The sequence below is a fragment of the Solea solea genome, chromosome 1, assembly GCF_958295425.1.
Source record: "Solea solea chromosome 1, fSolSol10.1, whole genome shotgun sequence".
Taxonomy (NCBI): domain Eukaryota; kingdom Metazoa; phylum Chordata; class Actinopteri; order Pleuronectiformes; family Soleidae; genus Solea; species Solea solea.
In genome coordinates, this window is record NC_081134.1 from 37,411,727 (window position 1) to 37,432,637 (window position 20,911).

The following is a 20,911-nucleotide window of genomic DNA, read 5'->3' on the forward strand; positions in this document are numbered from 1 at the left end:
TCAAAAATGCACTATGCAATAGTCAAATATTAATTAAAGGATGAATGGTGTTACCTCCGGCAAGGCTTCCTCTGAAGCGGAGAAGAAGTAAGTGTAGATGATGAGCTCAGAGGCGACATCGTGGTATTTCTCCTGCAACGATAAAAAATAAGTCTTTGAGCATTTTACACAACGGCTTTCGATCCATCCGTGTTTAACAGTTCTAAAGAGCAGACTCACTACAAGGTATTACACAAAACCAACAGTTCTTCTCAAATATGACAACAGAGCTTCTATCGATCTATTTTCACAGAGGATGCTCCGAGGAGGCCGCTGAGTAATAAAAGAGCAGCAGTGAATTATGGCTGGGTGTTAATGACGCTTACTTTCAGGGGAGAGTCGGCACCGACGTACACAAAAAGCACGTCGTGTCGTTTCATCATGTGCTCAAACATCTGCTTGCTGGGAAGAGCGCGGACGGCAGGTCTGGAGGAGTAAAGTCCACAGAGATTATTATTCATTTTTTACTGGGTATCAAAAATAAAAGTTCTAAACAAAATCATACACACTAGTGTAATATCTAATGTATGAAGTCCACCAATTCTGATCTTCATTTGTGTGCTGCTAGCACCACCCTGTGGTGATTCCACGACTTGCAGGCCTGGACAGAAATCAGAGCCAAGCTTTTGATCAAGCCCCTCTGTCACGGATCTAGCCTGATTTCCCTCAAGGAGGAGAAAATCTGTGAAGCTCAGTGGATACAGTGGCTTAAACGTGAGCGTCACAGGCTAAAATCCACGGAGCATCGAAACAAATGTGGTGTGCATCGGGAAGCTTGCTTGGAAGTTTCTCATAATGTGTCTCCGTGAAACGAGGTGAGGTTCCACTCAATTAGCAGTTTCCCGTTATTTTCTTTTAGACAGCGGTGACTGTGACTTACCCCGACACTCTGTTTGTGAACTCCACAATGTCATCTTTTGTCCTTGGTCCCTTGTAGTTGTAGGCAAGGTCGCCCTTTAATCTGAGATGGAAACAAAGCGGGAGTGAAAGGCTGATGAGTAGCTGGCAAACCATTCTTTATTCCGCTGCTAGAATGATTAAATGCATGGCAAATACTTTCTAATATTTCTCTCGCTTCTAAAATTATCCTTTCATCTATATTTACGCGCACAGCACTGCAAAAGACTCAGGGCACCGTCAGCTTTGTTGTTTTTATGGCTGTCAAATGCTCTGATCATTGGTATTTGGATTGGATTGATGTGACTGAAAGTTGGTCTGACATATTCACAAACTGTCAACGAGTTTAACTCATGCCGAATATGTATGTAATGCTCAAATAAATCTGGTATAATAGACCTTTTTCCCAGCAGCTCTGTGCCAATAAAGTGATCGAGAAATAATTATACCGTATGGTCATTACAGCATTGCTAAAACAAGTCTATGGCCTAAGACCGTTTCTTGACAACACCCCTCTAACCCTGCATTGGACTTCACTTCCTTCCCCCCCCCAACAACAGCTGGAATTATTCATAGCATGGATTCACCGAGGAGCAGGAATGGTTCCTTGGAGATGCCAGCCCATTTGTCAGCTGCACATTCCTAATGTGAATTTCCAGCATTCTACCTCATCCCAGCGGTGCTCTGCTGGATTCGGATCCAGTCACATAGGCTTTGGCATTTAAAGTCAGAGCTGAAATGGTATTAAGGGCACGCACGAGGACAAAATATTCCCCACACACCACCAGCAGCAGCTTGAAAGGCATATGGCAGGTTCGGTCTGTGGACTAATACAATTAGCTTGTTGCAGCAGATAATCAAAAGCTGTCAGACCAATTGATGTTACTGCAGTCCTCAACTGCCCGCTTGTGTCGAGTCAGAACTAGGCTTTAACACTCAAATATATTTGGAATTTTGATTGATTCTTTCTTTTCTTTAAAAACACACAATATATCACCTTAATAATTTCATTAAAAAAAAATGTTTTAAGTGGTTGCATATGGCCAATCAACATTTGCAATAATGATGTAGTGTATCTATACAGTACACAACTCACCTTTTAACACATTTGTGCATATTCGAACAGTGATTACAGTGTTCCATTAGCAATGACTTATTTCACAATTAAGGTTAATTTTGAACCTTAAGAAGAGGAATCTGTTCAAAACAGCCCTAGTCGGTACCAACTGTCCCCTGTTCCCCATTTCTATGTTCTATGTTTTTCATTATGATCCTCTCATGGACTATGTATTAAAAAAATGGATGTATTTCGTGGTCGTATCATCTAGGGAACCAGTTTTGGTTCCCTAGATGATCAAACTGGGCAGCAGACGTCATGAATCCTGACCTGCTGAGATGAACTTGCCTCTTGTTCCCCAACTCAAACCTCTCATCCAAATGTCAAACAAGATTTCCGAACAGAAACTCACAAACTAATTGAGGGGGACTGGGCTACGACATGGTTGCTCTAAATTGCTTTCTGGCAACTCATGGTCCTCTTGACTGGAAGTTTGGACAATTTTGGCCATTCTCTTTTTCTATTTTTCTCACACTAGTCGCTGTCAACCATGTTGACTGCCGAGTAAAACCAAATATCATACCATGGCTTACTTACTGTCATATTATTGACTTCACATAAACTTAAAATAACTAAAAAGCTGGACAGCCAGTGGCCCAGGGAATAACCTGAGGCCTCCCTTTGAACTCTCATTACTGATGTGTAACAAGGATAGGTTGAGAAATGTAATATTACTTATTGGTGTGTGTGTGTGCAAATTAAAAAAAAAAAACTAAAGTAGAAAGTGGGCGCATCAGTAAAAATGAAAATAAAAAAGGCACTCTCAAACCTATAATTCAAAATCGCACAGACTTAATAATAATACTTTCGTGGAGTAGTAGTAATGCAAGTATTCTATAGGGACAGTGCTACTTCAGCCCATTAAAGACCAAACTTGTCTTTCCGCTACATGACATCCGAGCACGGACGGACAAGTTGTCTCTTACAAGATGTTCTGTCGGAAACAGAAAACCTATCAAGGGAAAAAAGCTCATTCACCGTAAAGGTCAAGTTAACCTAAATTGTCACAGCTTAGATGAAAAAAACAAAAACAAATGACTTTCTCTAATTGAGTTTCAGCTAAGACAAGTACTCGAGTCGAGCTCGCGCGCGACATGCATGTAGAATGCATTAAGGATTGCCTGGGTTGCATCAGCCCAGAGGGTTTAATGAACTCAGGGGGAAACAGAACTCTAAATCAAGTCTCCCTCTGTCACCGGGGGGAGGTATCTCGTGTTCCTCGATGGATGTTTCATCACTTGCTTGGTTCAATGTTATGAACCCTGCCGTGATCCTTTGGCAGTTTCCCAAATGAGTGCGGTGAAAACTAAATGAGGAGCCCATTATGGCAGTGTGAAGATAAATGATTTTGCATCAAATGTATGGAGAAAACCCCGAGTGCGTGCGTCGTCTAAAAACGATCATTTCTCTCAAGTCAACAGGAGCTTCACCGCTGAGCAGCTGGCGTCGACCTAAAGGCATTTATTTTATACAAAACAACGTCAGTCACAACTCAGAAGACAATTTGTAATAAGTTAGAAGATGAACATCTCGCAGTCGGGAAAAAAAAGAAATCACGCAGATTTGATTTGCTGGAGCGTAAATCTCAAGACGGACCTCGAAAATACTTGAACTGCTGAAGCTGGACTTAAAAACTATTTACCACCCAAGAAATGCATCATTAACAACATTCATGAATGAGAAACCTAATAATATTAAAGTACAGATAGTGTGAACACGGGTTATGCATTAGAGAGACGGCAACAACACCTGAGTCTCTCCTGAGTTCATCTCAACGGACCAAACGTCGGGGGACGACATTCTTTAATAACGACACTTGAGGGGATTCAGAGAGAAGGGAGCCAAGTAATAGCTGTACACAATGTAGTTAAGTAGATACTAAAACAAATATGACAATCAAATTACAGCCTTAACAGTAGTTGCAGATTTAGGAAAAATGAAGGATTGAATATTGAATTTTGACACAAATTCAGCTAGCCTTTTTAACCTAATATGGAATTCTTTGGGCATGATCAAAGGAGCAAGGGCTGTAAAATAAATAATAAATAATATACATAATTGTGTCTGTACAGAAGGTTACGTTTGCCTTTTTTTTTTTTTTTTTTTTTTAAATGTTTTCATTTACTGGAGGGCTGGAGCACGGCCCGAGGGTGAATACAATCAGCTCAGCTTGAGATCCACATACTGTAACATGGGCGGCTCCAGTCATTCCTCAAATGTCTACAACATGCCGTAAAATGAGGCGCTACTCTTCACAGAGGTATGCACTCTCCCGAGCACGTATCTAGTCCTCATGTCAAAATTAAACGTTTCCGCATAACACTTACAGTTTTATCGTGGGGTAACCACGGACACCGAACTCTGACGCCATTCCTGCAACACAGAATAACAAAAACATGTCACTCTAAAGAGAAAGTGACAAACATTTGCTCTTTAAAATCTGTTTGAAGTAACCCGTTTAATTTTTGGAAATGTCTGTAGCCAATTGTTAAGTGTGATGGTTGAAGAAGCAGCTTTCGTAACTGCAGCAAACATGAAATTGGGGTGCGTTAGCTTAGCTGAGCTTGATACATTCAAATCGGGGCAAGGACAAATGCCAAGTTTAGTTAAGCGAACTTGCTGTAGTTAAAGAGCAAATAATGAGACGGTAACAAGTCTCATTGGACTCTCCACAGAAACGTATTAAGCATGATTATCAAAGAGTTGGGACTATGCCTTTAAAGGCACAGTGGAATATAAATAGGGTCATTTAACTGTCAGTCAAATAAGATTTTATTTTACCTCAACACTCAATATTTTTACTGTAAAAGCATTGTGGCAAACGTATTACAGTAACTGAGACGTTTAGAAATAATTTCATTTCATGATTTCATAGAAGACAGAATTAAATGACATTCAAAACCGATTCATCTTTGTTTGTGGTGCGTCAAATAAAAAACAGAGAGGCTTTCAAGTGAAGGCTGTTGCGGTTATTGCAACTGCACAGTTTAAGTGCACAATGAATGTCATTATGTGTTTTTTTTTCTTCCCTCTCTCTAACAACACTGTCGTTGAACGGTGCACAGCAATCGAGAGCTGATCACAAAAGAAGGAGCGACAGTTTTTCTTACAATGGTCATTCTTTATGCCAGCCTGTCACGTTGGCTGGGCTTTTTATTCAATTTCTGTGTCTATTAATGGTCATTTACAAGAGGAATTAGGGATGGATACAAGTGCAGCTTAACTACTGTAAATGGCGATCATAGCAGAAGTATTACGGTTGGAAAAATCTGTGTGGCGAGAAAACATGAGGAAGCGACAGCAACACAGTCCAAAGGGAAACACAGAAGTGCTGTATCGTGTACTGACCGGAGTAAGCAGTGGCGTCCATCTTTCCCACACGCACTGGCGACCCCGAACTTTTCAGCTCCATGCCCACATCGTGCCATACTGGCTCTAGTTTTTTACAGTAACCACACCACGGTGCATAGAACTGAAGAAGAAAGCACTTGTAAGAACTTGTGCAACACACTGTTAACATTATAAATGAACCACATACTACGTATACATATACATAACTGAATAAAGTATTTTTGCATATTCAAAAATCCAAAACTTCAAACTTTTCACCAATAATAAGCTGCACTTTACTCAAAAACGGCTTTTAAAAGTATATTAACTCAGTGGTTATGCTGTGTGTATATTCTGGAATGGTTTAAATGACATCAGGCCTTTACTGGTGCATTATTACAGCTTTAAAGATATTCAGTTACAGTTAAGGTATGGATGAGAACTGTAAACATCTAACAATTGTGTTAAACTGTGTCAATACATTAAAACTCCCCACACGTCAGAGGTCCATTCCAGCAAATCCTAACCAGCAGTGCAAGCAGCGAGCAAGATTTGCTTATAAAGACCCAGACTCCCCTTTGTTATAAACCCATCCGAGACCCCTGGCTTTGTCTGGCATGCATGACTTCTCATTCACTAATCGCAAATACAGAGCACAGTCTGCACACGCCCTCCAGCCCCGGCCTTCCTACACTTCCGCAAGGGATGATGATGATGATCACGGCGGCGGTGCATTGATGCACAGATGAACAAACACAGACTTTTATGCCCATGTCTGTGTCAGACTTACATCAACCAGCCAGATGTCGTTCACTCTAGTCTCTTTAAATCTGTCAGAAGAGGGGAAAAAAAAAAATAACATTCATCGTTTAGTGAAGATGCTTGCTAGTTTTACGGCTATATGGATATAAATCACTAAAAATGATAAGGTCTGCAATTTTTGTTGTCAACATTCCATTTTATGTTGCCTTTTATTTTATTTATTTGTTTTGTCTGTTAAAATCCAGTTCTACTTTGTTTGCTCGATGCGATTTGCAAATTATTATTGACATAAAGCACTGCTTTTCTAAAAGCACTCTCTCTCATTTTGTTCCATAAACTCAGAACCAGAGTAGATGACTATAAATAAAGGTCTTGCATTGTCAAACTCTGCACAGTGAAGCGAAAACCTCATCTGTTTTGAGAAGAAAGTGGACTTAGACGGAGGACAAATTTGGTCCTTTGATTATCAAAGCAGTTGCCGCTCATTAGACATTGGTTTAAAAAAAAAAAATAAAGAGACACAATTAGAAGTTCCCACAAACACAAATACACACAGGAGATCTAACCTCCAGAGAACCCCCCATCACAGGCATGTAATTAAAGGTCACAGTGTGACTGGAACCGGAGATAAATTACTATATTTCTTCCTTCTTTAAAAGTGCTAAATTTACTCAAATGCTGTGCTTCAGTGCAATTTTAATGTAATTAAATGGAATTTACAGTTCAGGCATATTTGCACGAGACTGAATGTACTCGTTTTGTCTGCACAAAATCTCTTCTAAAGCTTTTGCGGCTTAACATTGTACATAAACAAAAAATGCAGTGTCATAAATATAATGACAGTTAGTGCAGTCTGTGAAGTAGGTAAATAAGCTCTTATTAACCAGCTGTGCATGAAAATGCTGCTTTACTTGTTAAAGCCTCAGTTGTAACACGACAATAATGTAATATAAACCTTAGTTGTCAAGGTCTCTGAGGGTTACATAACTGTATTGTCATTTTTGTAGAACAGTGTCATTACATATCACACCACAAACTGCAGCCTTCCAAAAATGTGTACATGAAGTTTAATCAGCACCTCTCTGAACCTTTTAAAATCTCAATAAATTCAACATTTATGGCAGCAAGTCATTAGTTTAGATAAGATATGGCTTATAAACAGCCAAATGAGTGTGTAATAGCCCAACACTGGGGGTCAGTTTGTCCAATTAATGCATTTTACTGTCTTTCCTGTCAAAACTAATACTTATATTAGGTATAGTATACTAGTTCCTTATTATTGTAAATGTACACATATCTGTTCTTTATATACTTGCTGCCAGATCCACTAATGCTTTATTCTTTTCACCCAAAAGACAAGGCTAAATGTATTTCTTGATTGCAGATCACAGAGATTACTGACCATACGTGTTGTTTAGTAAATGTTCATTTAGGTTAGGAATTTTGAGTATAATTTGTTATATGTGCCCTTTCAATGAACGTGTCATTACTAATAATCACAGGAACCACAAAACAGCAGCATGATTATAAGGGAAGGAAGTAACCACCGAGCGAAACCTTGAAAAGCATTAAGGTTGAAACACATAATTATGAGGCACAAATTCATTCAGGAGTGCATCACTTACGTGTCATCTAGATCCTCAACAAATGCAAGCACTGCTGAACTGAGGAACGCCGCTATAACTGTAACATTAAAAGAGACACGGAATCAGTCAGAGGTCATACTGGTGTTCATGTAAAAAAAAGCAGCTTTTGCTGTCTATTTTCCAGCCTGAAACCTCATGACTGAAGCATCCTGCTGCTGTTGCTAAAGCTGTGGCCCCGGCTAACTGAGCATATGTCTACCCCGTACTTCCAACAGCAGCTTTCATTTTATTTTTTAATAGATGCCGTATAAACATAGAGAAGAACGGGGTTGAAACTGGTCAACGTGTAGTGAAAAAAGAACATAAACATACCTCCACAAACCAGGGAAGCTCTCACTCCTGCCATCGCTTCGAGAGGAAACAGCAAGCAGGAAATTCAGCAGATAGATCAGGTATTTATGCGCATGCGCGATGTTACGCTTCAAGCGCCAATGGCCCCGGATTGTACGTCGATGTCGCCGCCATATTGGTCCGGTCAGGACCACAACAGTAAAGTAAACAGCTCCCACGACCTTCACCCATCTCACAATTTCAATTCCTACAATATCCACCCACGTGTGCGTGTGATGTTTCATTAAAATGTGAGAAAAGAAAAGAAATGCGTTGTCTGCTCTCTCTCCATTCAAAGAAATGGTTGAGATCTGATAACTACATGGCAAAGACGATAGCACACGATTCAATTTCCCCCGACAATACGTTTATTGTGCTAACTGCACAAACATGCAAAGACCGAAAGCAATAAACCTTTTAAAACTAGAAGCATTTAATAATAATAAATGGGTGGAACGAACCCTTCAAAACTGGGGTCGTGAAACCATATGCGTGAAACTGCGGCTGGCCAATCTGTTTAGAGGCACATTACCGCCACCTACTGGACTGGAGTGTAGGTTCCTGAAACTGCAGTCTGCAGGAACTCATTATTGGTTAACGTGGATGATTTTAAAAGACGTTTACGTTTCTCGAATTATTTGAATGAATTGTTCATATATTTTTGATCTTATAACTTATAGTATACGTATATTGTTTGTACTACACTGTAGCCTGCAATATTTGTACCATGTCATGTACATGTTATACTGCTGTCACACCTGGATTTCATTCCTTTCACTGTTATGAAAATACATAAAGTATTTGAAACTGGAGACATGTTTGTAGATCTTAAATGTAAAAACAATACATTGCATGTAACGATCATGTTGATGATCAACTCTCCCCACAAGGTGGCAGTCTAACACAAAGCAAAATCCAAACTGCAAGTTTCCTTCCATCTGGCAAACAGGAAGACTCAAATAAATGAACTCCTGCCATGTTTTTCACAACATTGTACACATTTGTTTTATTGAAAACATTACGTTGTTTGAGAAGCTCTGGGAATAATAAATTGTATCTAATACTGCCATTGGATATAAAGTTATCAAACATACACTTTATTTCAGTCAGTCTTTTCATCTTCTTTTTTTTTTAACCACATTTACACACCAGAACATCACACGCAAAAAAAAAAAAACATTAAAACATAAACATAGAAAAGTGTTAAAAGAAAAGTGAAGAAGAATGGTTGGCTTAACAGAGTATGACTGGAGTTTACAAATAAATTAAACTGAGTACCAGCCTTTCGGGGATTTTAGTCACAACTTCATGGAAACTGTGGCAGCTTATTTATAAAGCACTGACTGCAGAAGAGAGTAGACATTTATCTTTGAATACAAGCTCATACAAGGACAATTAGAGCAGCTCTTTATTAGAGTAAATTTGACCTTTTTATGACATTTAAATGACAAATCCGAGTTCCTTGTTACCGAAACATCTTAATCAATGCCTTAATCCATGCTGTTTTCTACAACAGAAACCTCTATGTTCAAAGAATATCCATCAATTCAAGACATCAGACAAGAAAGACAGGGGGGGAAAAGAGCATGAAATGGTTTCACACACTGAGAAGGAGCTGTACTTTCTCACGGGGGTGCATAGTGATCATGACTGTGTTACAAAACAGCCTCATGCAGAGGACTGTCCCGTAGAAGTCCTGTGTGCCAAGATTGCGCAGGCTGAATGCCTTTGTATTTAGGAGTGTAGAAAACTGGACACAAGCTGTTCGCCTGCATTGTCGAGCCACAGTGACCTCAGCGGTGGCGACACTGCCGAAACAATGAATTCAGATGGAATGCCTTACACTTAATGCTACACAAATAATGTATTATTGACATTTCAGTTGCATTCAAAACCCATAATGCTTTACTTAGTTCCACAGTTTCACTGACAGAAGTGATGTGTTGTGTGAGCAGCCGTAAAACACATAAAAGACGGGAATTTTAATGTTTGCCTAGTCCACACTTTTCCAATAGAAAGTACAGCAAGTTTGTCGTAAGAAGAAAAGAAGAATGTGTGCCTCCTTCACAGACTCCCACATTCAGAGTCAATTGTCTGAGAGGAATCCACTCCCATCATCTTACCCATTTAGACAAAGATTCCTTTTCCCCGTTTCATCACTTATCAGGAAACTGCAAAAATGGCAGACAAACAATTCACTTACCCACAGAACGTCAACACTCATTCTCTGCTCCGATACGTTAAATTATGGCTTTACTATCAACAGAAACAAGCCACAATTATATGCAGCGATACACACACATCATTCAGTCAAAACGTTGCAATGACATTCAAAACACGGTATTAAATGTGTCGTAAAAACAAAACATGAAAATGGCACTTTAAACAGACAGCGGTCCATCAACCACATGAAAGGGAAGCATGCACCTACAAAGAATAATTAACAGCAGCTTTTAAGTCCCAAAAAAAATAGTTTTATCTTAAAATTCATATAGTTTTTTTATTCATTTAGCTTAGAGGTAGCTAAATTTGACTACGAAAACATCCGTTTCTTACCTAGTTTCACCAAAGTATCTACTGCATATTAAGGCAATTTAATAAAATTATTAATTTTAAGTTGGTCCACACACAAACAAAAAAAATACTTTTTAAATGCTGGTGGAAAATACACCATGAATAAACATCATACACTGAGCTTCGTGACAGCAGGGTTGCATCACTGTGGATAAAAACCTTGAAGGAGAAACTGAAAAGAGAAGAAGCAGATCTCCTCTTTTAATATTGACAAAAGTGGACTGAAGTAGAGGCACCACTTAGTTAAACACTAAAGACAAACAAATTAAAAAAAAGAAAAAGAGCTGGTAAATTCATACAAAGTATGAATAAGTGGTCCAAACAATTGCAGGCCTTTAAAAGTGGCTGCCAGAGGTTGCACTGCATCAGCTGAAAGCCTTAGCTCTGATTTGTTTTCATACTCAAATAAGGCCATGGATGAGGCACACTGGTGATATCGAGGAAAAGCTGTTTTGCTGTTGAATTCTTTCAACGTTTCGGTGCATACTGTTCATCCGCCCGACTCTGACATGAGCTTTAAAACCTTAAGCGACCTTTGAGGATGCTACACTACACTACACAGCAGCAGCAGCAGCAGCATCTCGGAGCAGCTATGTGCATAGCTTGTATCCATTTAAGAATGTGTGTGTTCCTCAGTCCCAACATCCACTCTCCACTTGCAGTGGCATGTTGTGTAAATTCCTCATTCCAGGATGTCCGTCTCAAATGGAACCAGATGGTAGTAGGAAAGGTTGGTGACATACGCCTCCGTTTCCTCATCGCACACATCTGCTTCCATCGGCAAAAACTCTGATCCGTCCTCATACCTGACAATAAAGTGACAGACAGAACACATGTAGTTAAGCCAAGGGATCAAGACATGCCTTTGAGCGCTTCTTGTTTACCGTCTACATCCTCTTTTTTTAAACAACACAACATTGCAGTGGTTAAAAAGAGTGAATTACCAAGAGGAATGTGTTCCTCTTTTGTGTCCTACACACACCCAGGGAAGGAAACTGTACACAGACACACTTCCTGTGGTGCGTTTTAAGGGGGTAGGGTGGTAGGGTGTTGGTTGTTTTCACATTCAAGGACGTCTTCAATCAACAGAGCACTTAATGTACACCCAAGTGCACACTAGGAAATCCTCACATGCAAGGAAAACATGCGAGGAATGTGTGTCATGCTGCAAATGTGACTCTCCTGTGGTGCAATGGCATAATGTTGGCACTGATCATAATTTACTTGTGTTTTATATGTTGTCATAATGTATTGTTAATACGTACGTATGCTCCACAGAGTCTGTAGATGAGGGTCTCTCCTTTTCCTCAGGGATACTGTGATCGAACACGATGGTCTCTGTATTGGCCAGGCAGAATCCATTGGACCGCATGATTTCTAAGAAGGCACAGAGTGCAAAGTTAAATCAACTGTCGACTCATCGCGACATTTAGGATGACATCATGTCTTTGTGTGTTACAAAAAAAGATAATTCGATAAGACATGTACCTGATATCTTGATTGGACTCTGAAAACACGGCTGGATTCTGTGGACTTTGTCGTTCCTCAGCACCTGGTCCAGTGGTGACCGCTCGAAGAACGTCAACATGACCTCTGACCTGGAATACTACAGAGAAATTAGTTTAAGCGATTTTCTTTATAGCAATCGACAAATAAACATGAATGCTAATAAAGCACTGATATAACATAATAATTTACCTTGCACGGCATGTTTATAGCGTTCTTCAGTAGTCTTTCCACCTCATTCAGTTTCTCCTCAATGTCATTTGCCTCTTTGATTTTTACCAGCCCTGAAACAAACAAATATAAAAATAAATAGACGTCATCCTCGACAGCGCCCTCTCTTTCACATCCCAAGTCAATAATGTTACCCGGTCCGCCTACTTCCACCTCCGCAACATCAACCGTCTCCGCCCCTATCTCACTCCTCACACCACACCATCCTGGTCCAGTCTTGTCACTTCCCGTCTGGATTATTGCAACCCACTTCTGTATGGTCTCCCTCAGAAAACCCTCCACAAACTACAACTGGTTCAGAACTTTGATGCCCATATCATCTCATAAACCCCTCCATCCATCACATCACACCCGTCCTACAGCAGCTCCACTGGCTCCCCATCACACAACGCATCAATTATAAAACACTGCTCCTCACCTTTAAAGCCGTACACAACCTTGCACCTCCGTACCTCTCAGATCTCCTCCACATATCCACTCTTGCCCGCACCCTCAGATCCTCCTCCTTCATCCACCTCACTGTCCCTCCTGTCCGTCTTGTCACCATGGGGAGCAGAGCATTCAGCCACTCTGCCCCCCACCTCTGGAATTCCCTCCCTCCTGACCTCCAAAACACAGGCTCCCTCCCACATTTCAAATTGCAACTAAAAACTCACCGTTTTAGAAAAGCATACACGCACTGACCACACAGCACTGTCGAATTTTATTGTCTTTTATTATTATTTTTTACTGTATTTTATTCTATTTTTATGTTGTATTTGTGTGTTTTTATGTAAGGTGGCCTTGTGTGTCAGAAAGGCGTCAACAAATAAAATGTATTTTATTATTATTATCATTATTATTATTATTATTATTATTATTATTAATAACAATAATAATACATACAAATGACACAGCAGTAGACCTATAATTATATAATTAGACAAATAAAATGATCAATTTGCAATTATTAGGTCAGGTGTTAAAAATATTTAGCCTCACTCACATCATGACTCAAAGTAATGTGTTTTCAATACCACCATGACATGTGGTAACCCACTATTACGCTGGTACCTGATAGAATAAGTGATTAACTTTTCATTAAATGGCAACATCATATTGTCACTTTAATTCATCCAATAATATGAGTAAATACTACTTTGTAAACTGTGTTTTGAATGCTTTTTTGCTAACATTAGCATGCTAAAACGCCAAACTATGACAGTTTAGCATTACAATGAAGATTATTGTAGATATTAGTTTTGACTAACATTACTAACCAACTATCACCACGTTGGCATTAACATTGTGAAAGTGTGTTATCATAATAATATTAGCATTCAAGGTGTGTTATCATTCATTGCATTGATGTTAGCATTTAGCTCAAATGAAGCCTTAAAGCACTGTGTTGTTGCATTGTTTGTGCTGGAACCTTGGTGTTCTGGTATTTTGGAGTGTCTTACACAGAAAAATGTTTGTTTATTTATGACCTGCCTACTCCAGATGGCAAGCAATATTGAATTCCACACTACTTCTGTGCATGGCCGATAAAAAAGGGCAGCTACTCTGACCTTTACTAGCATCAGCCTATTATTATCTATCCATAGGTCAGGGCACACAAAGCCAGCCATGGTTTGGATTTATGCACTTTCAGAAAAGGAGGTGGTCTGTTTGCTATCATAACCTTCTCATGAACAACACCCCCTGATATTTATATATCCAAAGTATAGAGAGTCAAAAAATAGACCATACTTTTCGGTAATGCTGTCAATCTTCCACTTTAAATGCTAAAATGTGTGTCACAGCAGTACTAGAGTAAAGTAATGACATCGGGTAGAGACACAAAATGACAGTATTTGAGTGATACGTTAATCCACGGTGATGCTGAGAGTGTAATTTAAGAGGTGATGGAAGTAGAAAAATAAGCACTTTCAATAAATGACTGCCTGTAGGTAAACAGCAAGCTAAGCACAATTTACTGCCACATTGATAAAAAAGAAAAAAAGGATGTGACAATGAGGAAGAGGAATGATGATGATGAGGAGGAGCAGCTGGACTGATGTCAGTGCTTCAGAAGAAATTGAGTGACACACTGATTGGTTATAGAAGCACTGAGTCAGGGCCCAAAGCCAACACACAATGCACAGTCACAAGCTCATCCATTTATAATGGACCACACTGATGACATCATTCCCAGGGGGATGTGAGGAGTGATTGTATCATGACTAGAAACCCAGTAACACGTCAACCTTTCCTGAACCTCAAACTGCATCTGGATCATCTACCCAACCCGTTAGGGTTAGTTCTTTCAGCGTTTATGTAAATCAAATGGAATATTCTGCATTATAAAGACAAGCTTTAATCACATTAATCAATATTTGTCTTTGGAGTTTCACAATGCAGACAACGTTAAAAGGCCGCAGATTCAATATGTAATTCTTGCCATCACGTGGAGGCAAAACCTGGAAAGATTCTTCAGCATTCAGAGTGTTGTGGGTGAGAAGTGCAGAGAGCAACAACCTGGAATAAAAGATATGTGGGTTTCACATGAGTCACCGCCACTAATTAGTGGAAAAGCTTCCAACTGCACCTCCTGTCCTGCTGTGAAACAGTGAATCACCAAAATACAAACTGACAAAGGCAGTGAAACAACAACTCTACCTCAGGATGTTATCACTGCACACCACTGGCTATTGCACACCAAACTTTTCATCTGTGTGTATCTAATGTCAGACTTGCTATGTTTGTCATGATTACAGGGTGGCTCTGGAAAATGTAAACTAAAAGTAACCGTTGTTCTTGCCAAGGTCACTGAGTCTATTTCCGCCATTAAACTATGAGAGCCTATTTCCTGTATCAGCTTGTTGGCATCAGTGATCCTCAAGCAATACATAATTAATACACATTTTGTATTGACGGCAACTGAGGACAACATTTTAGCCATTATGTAATTGTGTTTTTTGGAGAACTGGCTAAATCATCTGTATTTGTCCAACCAAAATGGTTAAATCCAACAAAGATTATTACTGTTATTTATTTATTATTATTATTATTTTTATTTTTATTTATTATTATGAGACCAGATGACAATTAACAAATCCTATACTAAACTGACCAACCTATTCTCCAAAAGCATGGCATACTCTATTTATTGTATTAGTTATAATAATAGTACAATAAGAGGAACTGCACTGTGTCCAAGTCATCGTCATCAGATGATTATTCAACAGCTATTTCACAACTATCTTCTGCATGGATCCGATAAGCACATGTCGGCAGCATAACACGTTATCATCTGACCACGAACTCACTGTAGTTTTGTCATCATGTTATTTCTGGAAGGCCATGTCGGAAAACCGAGGACATCACACCTCGTTGGACTGCGTGTATAAGCCACTGTACTGTTTGTGTCTGTGTGGCCAGAGTTACTGCCGACTACTGAGTATTCAAATATCAAGTACAGCAATTATTCGTGGTTGTCACTAACTAAAGTTGTTTGCAATCAGTGCAAATTCAGGGGCTTTAACAGAGCCTCTTTTCCACGATCCTCACTTTGGTAAATATAAAAATACTCACAGCACTGAATCTACATGTTTTTAACAATGTTTTTGAGCATATTTCAATTAAACCTAACAAACGTTACTGATTGGCTGCACCAACACAAACATCCAAAAAAAGATCAAATAAAATAATAAATGCAATTAAAGGTTCTTGGAGCTCAAGACAGAGCTACATTCCCATAACACGTGTATTTTTAATTACCTGTGGGTGAAACTTAACTATTTTTCCAGTGTTCCTGCCAGCCAACTGCAGCTTTAATACATTTCCCACACAAATTATAATAAAATCACATTTTACTATCATTATTTATGGTAATAAATAAGCTTATTGTTAGCAGCAATGACTATAATGTCCCATGATTCCACTAACATAACACGTCCCTGTTGTCTTTCCATTGTAAACACAGACAAACGGATGTGAATCCCAAAAAAATAAATCACATGATCAATGCTTCCGCTTTAATAGCGGCCTAAATTATTAATGTGATGACTAAGATTCACGACGGACGCTGACTGATAACCACACATGAGTAAACAACTGAGAATTTATGAAGGGAGCAGTGAATAAATATTGCGGGAATGATTTCATACACAGTCAACATTCCTCATAAGTGGCTCACACTCTTCCTGTCTGTGCGCACTCTGAGGTCAAAAGGCCTTCGCTGAGCAGCGGGACTAAATATGGGATGTCCACTTCCCTCCCACTGGCCGTCTCATCATGACATAAGTCTGGAGGCGCTGCACGCCTTCCCTGTTGCCTGGCTGCAGCAGAGAAACAGGAAAACACGAGCAGAGACAGAAACCGGGAGCAAAGTGGACTGAGAAAGACCAGAGTCTGAGGACGTTCAGTCTGAATGGTATATAGACAGGATGTAAATGAAATATTGAGCAGAGATTGGAATTAAGGAAGGGCCATTAAGGGAATGTTAGCAACCCTGTGGTTTGCGATCCATCAATGAAAATGTCAAACAGGCTCGAGTCCCTGCTAAAGTAACGCTGATGTCTGCTTAAGCGTCGATATCACTGCCCCTTTTACCTATTAGCTGTAATGAGAATATGACGACTGGCAGACAGGAGTGAAAAGTGAGTCATGGGATCTGAAATGTCTCTTCCCAAAATGCACTGCACGCCGTACTGGCAGAGGCAAAGCAGCGAGCTGTCAAACAACCTGTCCGCTATTTTGCAGTCACAGAAGCAAAGCTCTCCGGCCGCCACTGAAGGGGTGTTTCCAAAATATTTATATAAGCTTTGTGCGACAAGACAAAACGGGGCAGTGCCAAGGAGAGTGTGTGTGTGTGTGGGGGGGGTGTCGGTGTGCTCGGATAGCTGCCAAACACACTGGCAAGAGTGCACCACAGTGTCAAATCCAAACTTAGAGGGCCATCGGTTCAAACTACTGTATGGCAAACACTGCCCAGTAACGAAACGACTAAGGCTGCATTTACACGGAACGGTGCAAGTGACCCAATTCTGATCTTGTGCTGCCATGAGGAACAATTCAGATATATGACCAATGAAGGTATAAGCAGGCCTCATTTGTATGTGGAAATAAATCAGACGTGCATTTGCATGTGCCATCAATGCACACAAATCAGATGCAATCTGTGCAAAATAAGACAGTGGCAAATGACCTAAACATACACTATCAATGATGACATGGTCATATGCCGTTTATGCCAGTGGTTGAAGATTTCTAAATGTCATAGTAACACCAATTTTACTTCCATTTCGGCTTATTAGCCAGTGTCTTCTATATGGAATAAGTACCTTTAAATTACAAAATTTATTTATATCTGTAAATTAATCTGTCAGTTATTTGAGTAGTATTTGCTCAAAATAACAGCACTGCCCTCTGACAATACTGCTTTAATACCATTTTAGAAATTAATACAGGTCACAAGTAAATGTCACGGCAACATTTTGAGGTCATTTAGTCTCGTCTGTTGTAAAACTAACATAATATTTTGCATTCTTATGTCGCAGCAGATGTAGATAGAACCTTTTAAATAAACATTACAAAAATAATAGTTGGATAGGACCACCTCTAAATTCAAATCATCCTCCAAGTAGTTCACACAACGCTGATTAAGCTCCACACAGCTCAGCTTTTTCTCACAGATGCAGAATTATGACCAAGAGTTATGTGTATATTCAAGTTTTTGGCACATTAAATAAGAAAAGTGCATGTGTTTCTGTGTCACTCACATGTTACACACCTGCATTTGTCATTTTAAGAGTCTCTGCCATATTTGATCAATGTACTGGCCTCATAACTGTACTATTTTTTTACCCCCCAAGCCCATAACCCTAGCTATGCAGAGGAAATTTCCACATGGAAATCCGAGTGGCTGCTTTTGGTATTTTCCCATGAAACTACATTTTATGCACCCAAAGAAAAATTCCCACTGGCATTTGAGGTTCTAAATATTGACAAGGATTAAAAACATGCTGTCACCACGTTGGCCTTGTGGTCTTCAGGCTATGTGATAGGTCTGCTAATGTAACATCCCAGAGAGAATTGTGTTAATTATTAAGCTGTTCAAACAAAAGCATGTACGGCTCTGAAGCCGTTTTGTTCAGATTTGCCCCAAAACTAAATGTTTTCCTACATTCAAATCAGCTCCTTAAACACCATGAATGACTTTATGCATATACTGTGGTTTATAGATATAATATGATGGTAAATTTAGACACATTTTGTAGTTTTACTCCATGCAGCTGTTCTGGAAACAGTGTCTGACTGTTCTCCACAAAAATGTAGGAAGGAAAAAAAAAACACAACAACAGCTGTTGGGCTATTTGAGGTGAGACAAAACAGGGATATTATTTTGCAGAGAGTTTTCCTGAGAAGGCGGCAAAGTTTTCCTCCACATATCTGTCCAAAAGATGCTAAAGAGTGAGCAGAAAAATCATTGAACAGTGCATTTATGTTTCAGCCAAGCAAACTATTTATATGACCAACATGAACCTGGGGTTAAATATTTCACTCAGGCTTTAAATTTAGCGTTTATTTTAAATATTGTGTCACTGGGTGACATTCTCGCACAGCACTGGGTTTGTTTTTACGTGAAGTTAGGCAAACGTAACAGGGATATTGTAAAGGTTTCAAACAGGTTGAGGTGTGACTGAAAACAACGATCGCAGCAGTTTAACGTGATAAATGTTTACTGTCCCGCCCGCCCCGTCCCTGCGCTGCTACTGTATACACACAAATGCTCCCTGGGCTAATTTGACTATGAAGGACGCAGCACATAAATAATGTCACATCATTTCTGTTCACAAAGATCAGAGGTATCTAGTATTTGTTTGGTCCATAAAATGTGGATCGATGTTTCCCGAACCTCGACGTGATGATGTTTTCAGACGTCTATTTTTGTATACAAACCAAAAATGTTCCAGTTTTAATGATTTCTTTGTCAAGTGGAGGAAATGGAGACAACGGAGAAGCTGTAAAGGCAGAAAGCTTGTTTGAATTCATTTAAAAACTCTGCTCAAAACAAATGAGTTTGATTGGATTTATTTTAAAATCCGAAATGTTAACCTACTATTCAAGAAAAATGACAGTTTTACTCACTGCAGCTTTAAAGTAATATCAATATACTAGATGTTTTAACTAATTAATTGTTTTGGGGGGAGTTAAAACACAATTAAGGTGGAGAAAATACAAAGAAATAGTTATTTTGAGAGGTGGACTTGGGGTGCCTCCTGTGCAAAAGGCCCCATAAAGTTTTAGCTACGCCCCTGAGAATTTGTAAATTTCTGCATCGACTTCCATCATACCAACCTTCAATGAGTGGACACTTGGAGAGGTCTCTTCTGTCCTCGGGGAAGGACTCTACAAGTCTTTTAAAGAGCCGACCCAGATCGGAATAACTCCGGTGCAAGTATAGAATGTTCCTGTCCGACCACTCGGTCCGGATCTCGAAGAACTCCTCTTCCTCTCCGCGCTGGCTGATGATCAGTCTCCGGATGCCGTTGACCCAGCAGTCCCGGACAAACATGTTGACCAGCGATGTCCCCTCAAACACAGCCGATGCCATTCCTCATGCGTCAGTGTCCAGTGCCCAGCAGCAGCAGCATGCTGGGGCGCGCCGACGCACGTAGTCGAAAAAAGACGCACAAGCGTGGAAAAATAAGATGTTTGCGGGGCAGAAAAAGACAAAGTCTGATAACTTTTCGGCGAGTCCTCCCTCAGTTTGAGCCGCAGAGGAGGGTGATCTTAGTGTTTGCTCAGCCCCATCACATGCGTAATCTCAACGTGGCATGATTTAGAAAAAAAAAAGAAAAAAAAACATTAGACAAGACTTTGAGAAGATAACGCCCCTAAAAATCGATTTTAACCGTGTCAACTGTTTATTTTCCCCATCACAATCTGCACGATCGTTAAAAAAACAAATAACTATCAGCTGTTGTTGCTGATGTAATGTCTCACAGTCCAGCGCTCCTTTCCTGTCATGTGTGTTCCTCCAAATCCACAGCATTTCACTTCACACTGTCTGGATGAAGCAGTTGCTTTTCTTACAGCATAGTTTCCTCCCCTCTCCTCTACCTCCTCCCTCCCTCCTTCCTGCCTCCCTCCTTGACAGCAGGGTATTATTATGCAAAGCCTGCAAAGGGGGGGACTGCAAAAGCAGATATGTGCATGTACTTTAGTTAAAAGCAACTTTTCTCTATTTTAGCCTTCGGAACATTGATCAAAACTGGTTTAAAATGTATTCTTTTTTTCATTATAATTTGATATTCTCACAGTTTTGGCCATAGCTGAGGGGCTTTATGTTGGATGGAATGTCACGCAAACATTACAACAGAAAAAGGGACAACATATGTGATTGGACGTGCGTTTTTTTATTCTAAAACTAAATCAAAATATATCAATCTGCTGTACCAAGCAACACACATAAGATGTATGTTAAGAGAAACTATTTCAAAACAACAATGAC

General features: G+C 39.7%; 2 protein-coding genes across 2 annotated transcripts in view; both read right to left on the reverse strand.

Moving 5' to 3' along the window:
• Positions 1 to 8,343, reverse strand: part of LOC131458727 (protein disulfide-isomerase TMX3-like) — a 38,975-nt gene extending 30,632 nt beyond the window's left edge. Inside the window, exons 1-8 of the mRNA XM_058627950.1 lie at positions 8,104 to 8,343; positions 7,771 to 7,828; positions 6,174 to 6,213; positions 5,402 to 5,525; positions 4,381 to 4,426; positions 920 to 1,000; positions 366 to 465; positions 55 to 132 (exon numbers count right to left, since the gene is read on the reverse strand). Coding sequence (XP_058483933.1) covers positions 55 to 132; positions 366 to 465; positions 920 to 1,000; positions 4,381 to 4,426; positions 5,402 to 5,525; positions 6,174 to 6,213; positions 7,771 to 7,828; positions 8,104 to 8,137 — 561 coding nt within the window. The 5' untranslated portion in view covers positions 8,138 to 8,343. The remainder of the gene's footprint in view (positions 1 to 54; positions 133 to 365; positions 466 to 919; positions 1,001 to 4,380; positions 4,427 to 5,401; positions 5,526 to 6,173; positions 6,214 to 7,770; positions 7,829 to 8,103) is intronic.
• A 757-nt stretch (positions 8,344 to 9,100) lies between these two features.
• On the reverse strand, positions 9,101 to 20,494 carry pxdc1b (PX domain containing 1b). The gene is made up of 5 exons (XM_058647552.1): positions 19,756 to 20,494; positions 12,394 to 12,485; positions 12,184 to 12,301; positions 11,961 to 12,072; positions 9,101 to 11,501 (listed from the first exon to the last, which is right to left on the reverse strand). The coding sequence occupies exons 1-5, from the start codon at positions 20,009 to 20,011 to the stop codon at positions 11,378 to 11,380; spliced, it is 702 nt and encodes a 233-aa protein (XP_058503535.1). The 5' UTR covers positions 20,012 to 20,494; the 3' UTR covers positions 9,101 to 11,377.
• Positions 20,495 to 20,911: the final 417 nt, after the last annotated feature.

Excerpts from the sequence above, each read along its gene's own strand:
- pxdc1b (XM_058647552.1), bottom strand. The coding sequence starts at position 20,011 with ATGGCATCGGCTGTGTTTGAGGGGACATCGCTGGTCAACATGTTTGTC. Across the intron at positions 12,486-19,755 it reads CAAGTGTCCACTCATTGAAG|GGCTGGTAAAAATCAAAGAG; the intron begins GTTGGTATGATG and ends TGTTTGTTTCAG. Across the intron at positions 11,502-11,960 it reads ACAGACTCTGTGGAGCATAC|GTATGAGGACGGATCAGAGT; the intron begins GTACGTATTAAC and ends CTTTATTGTCAG.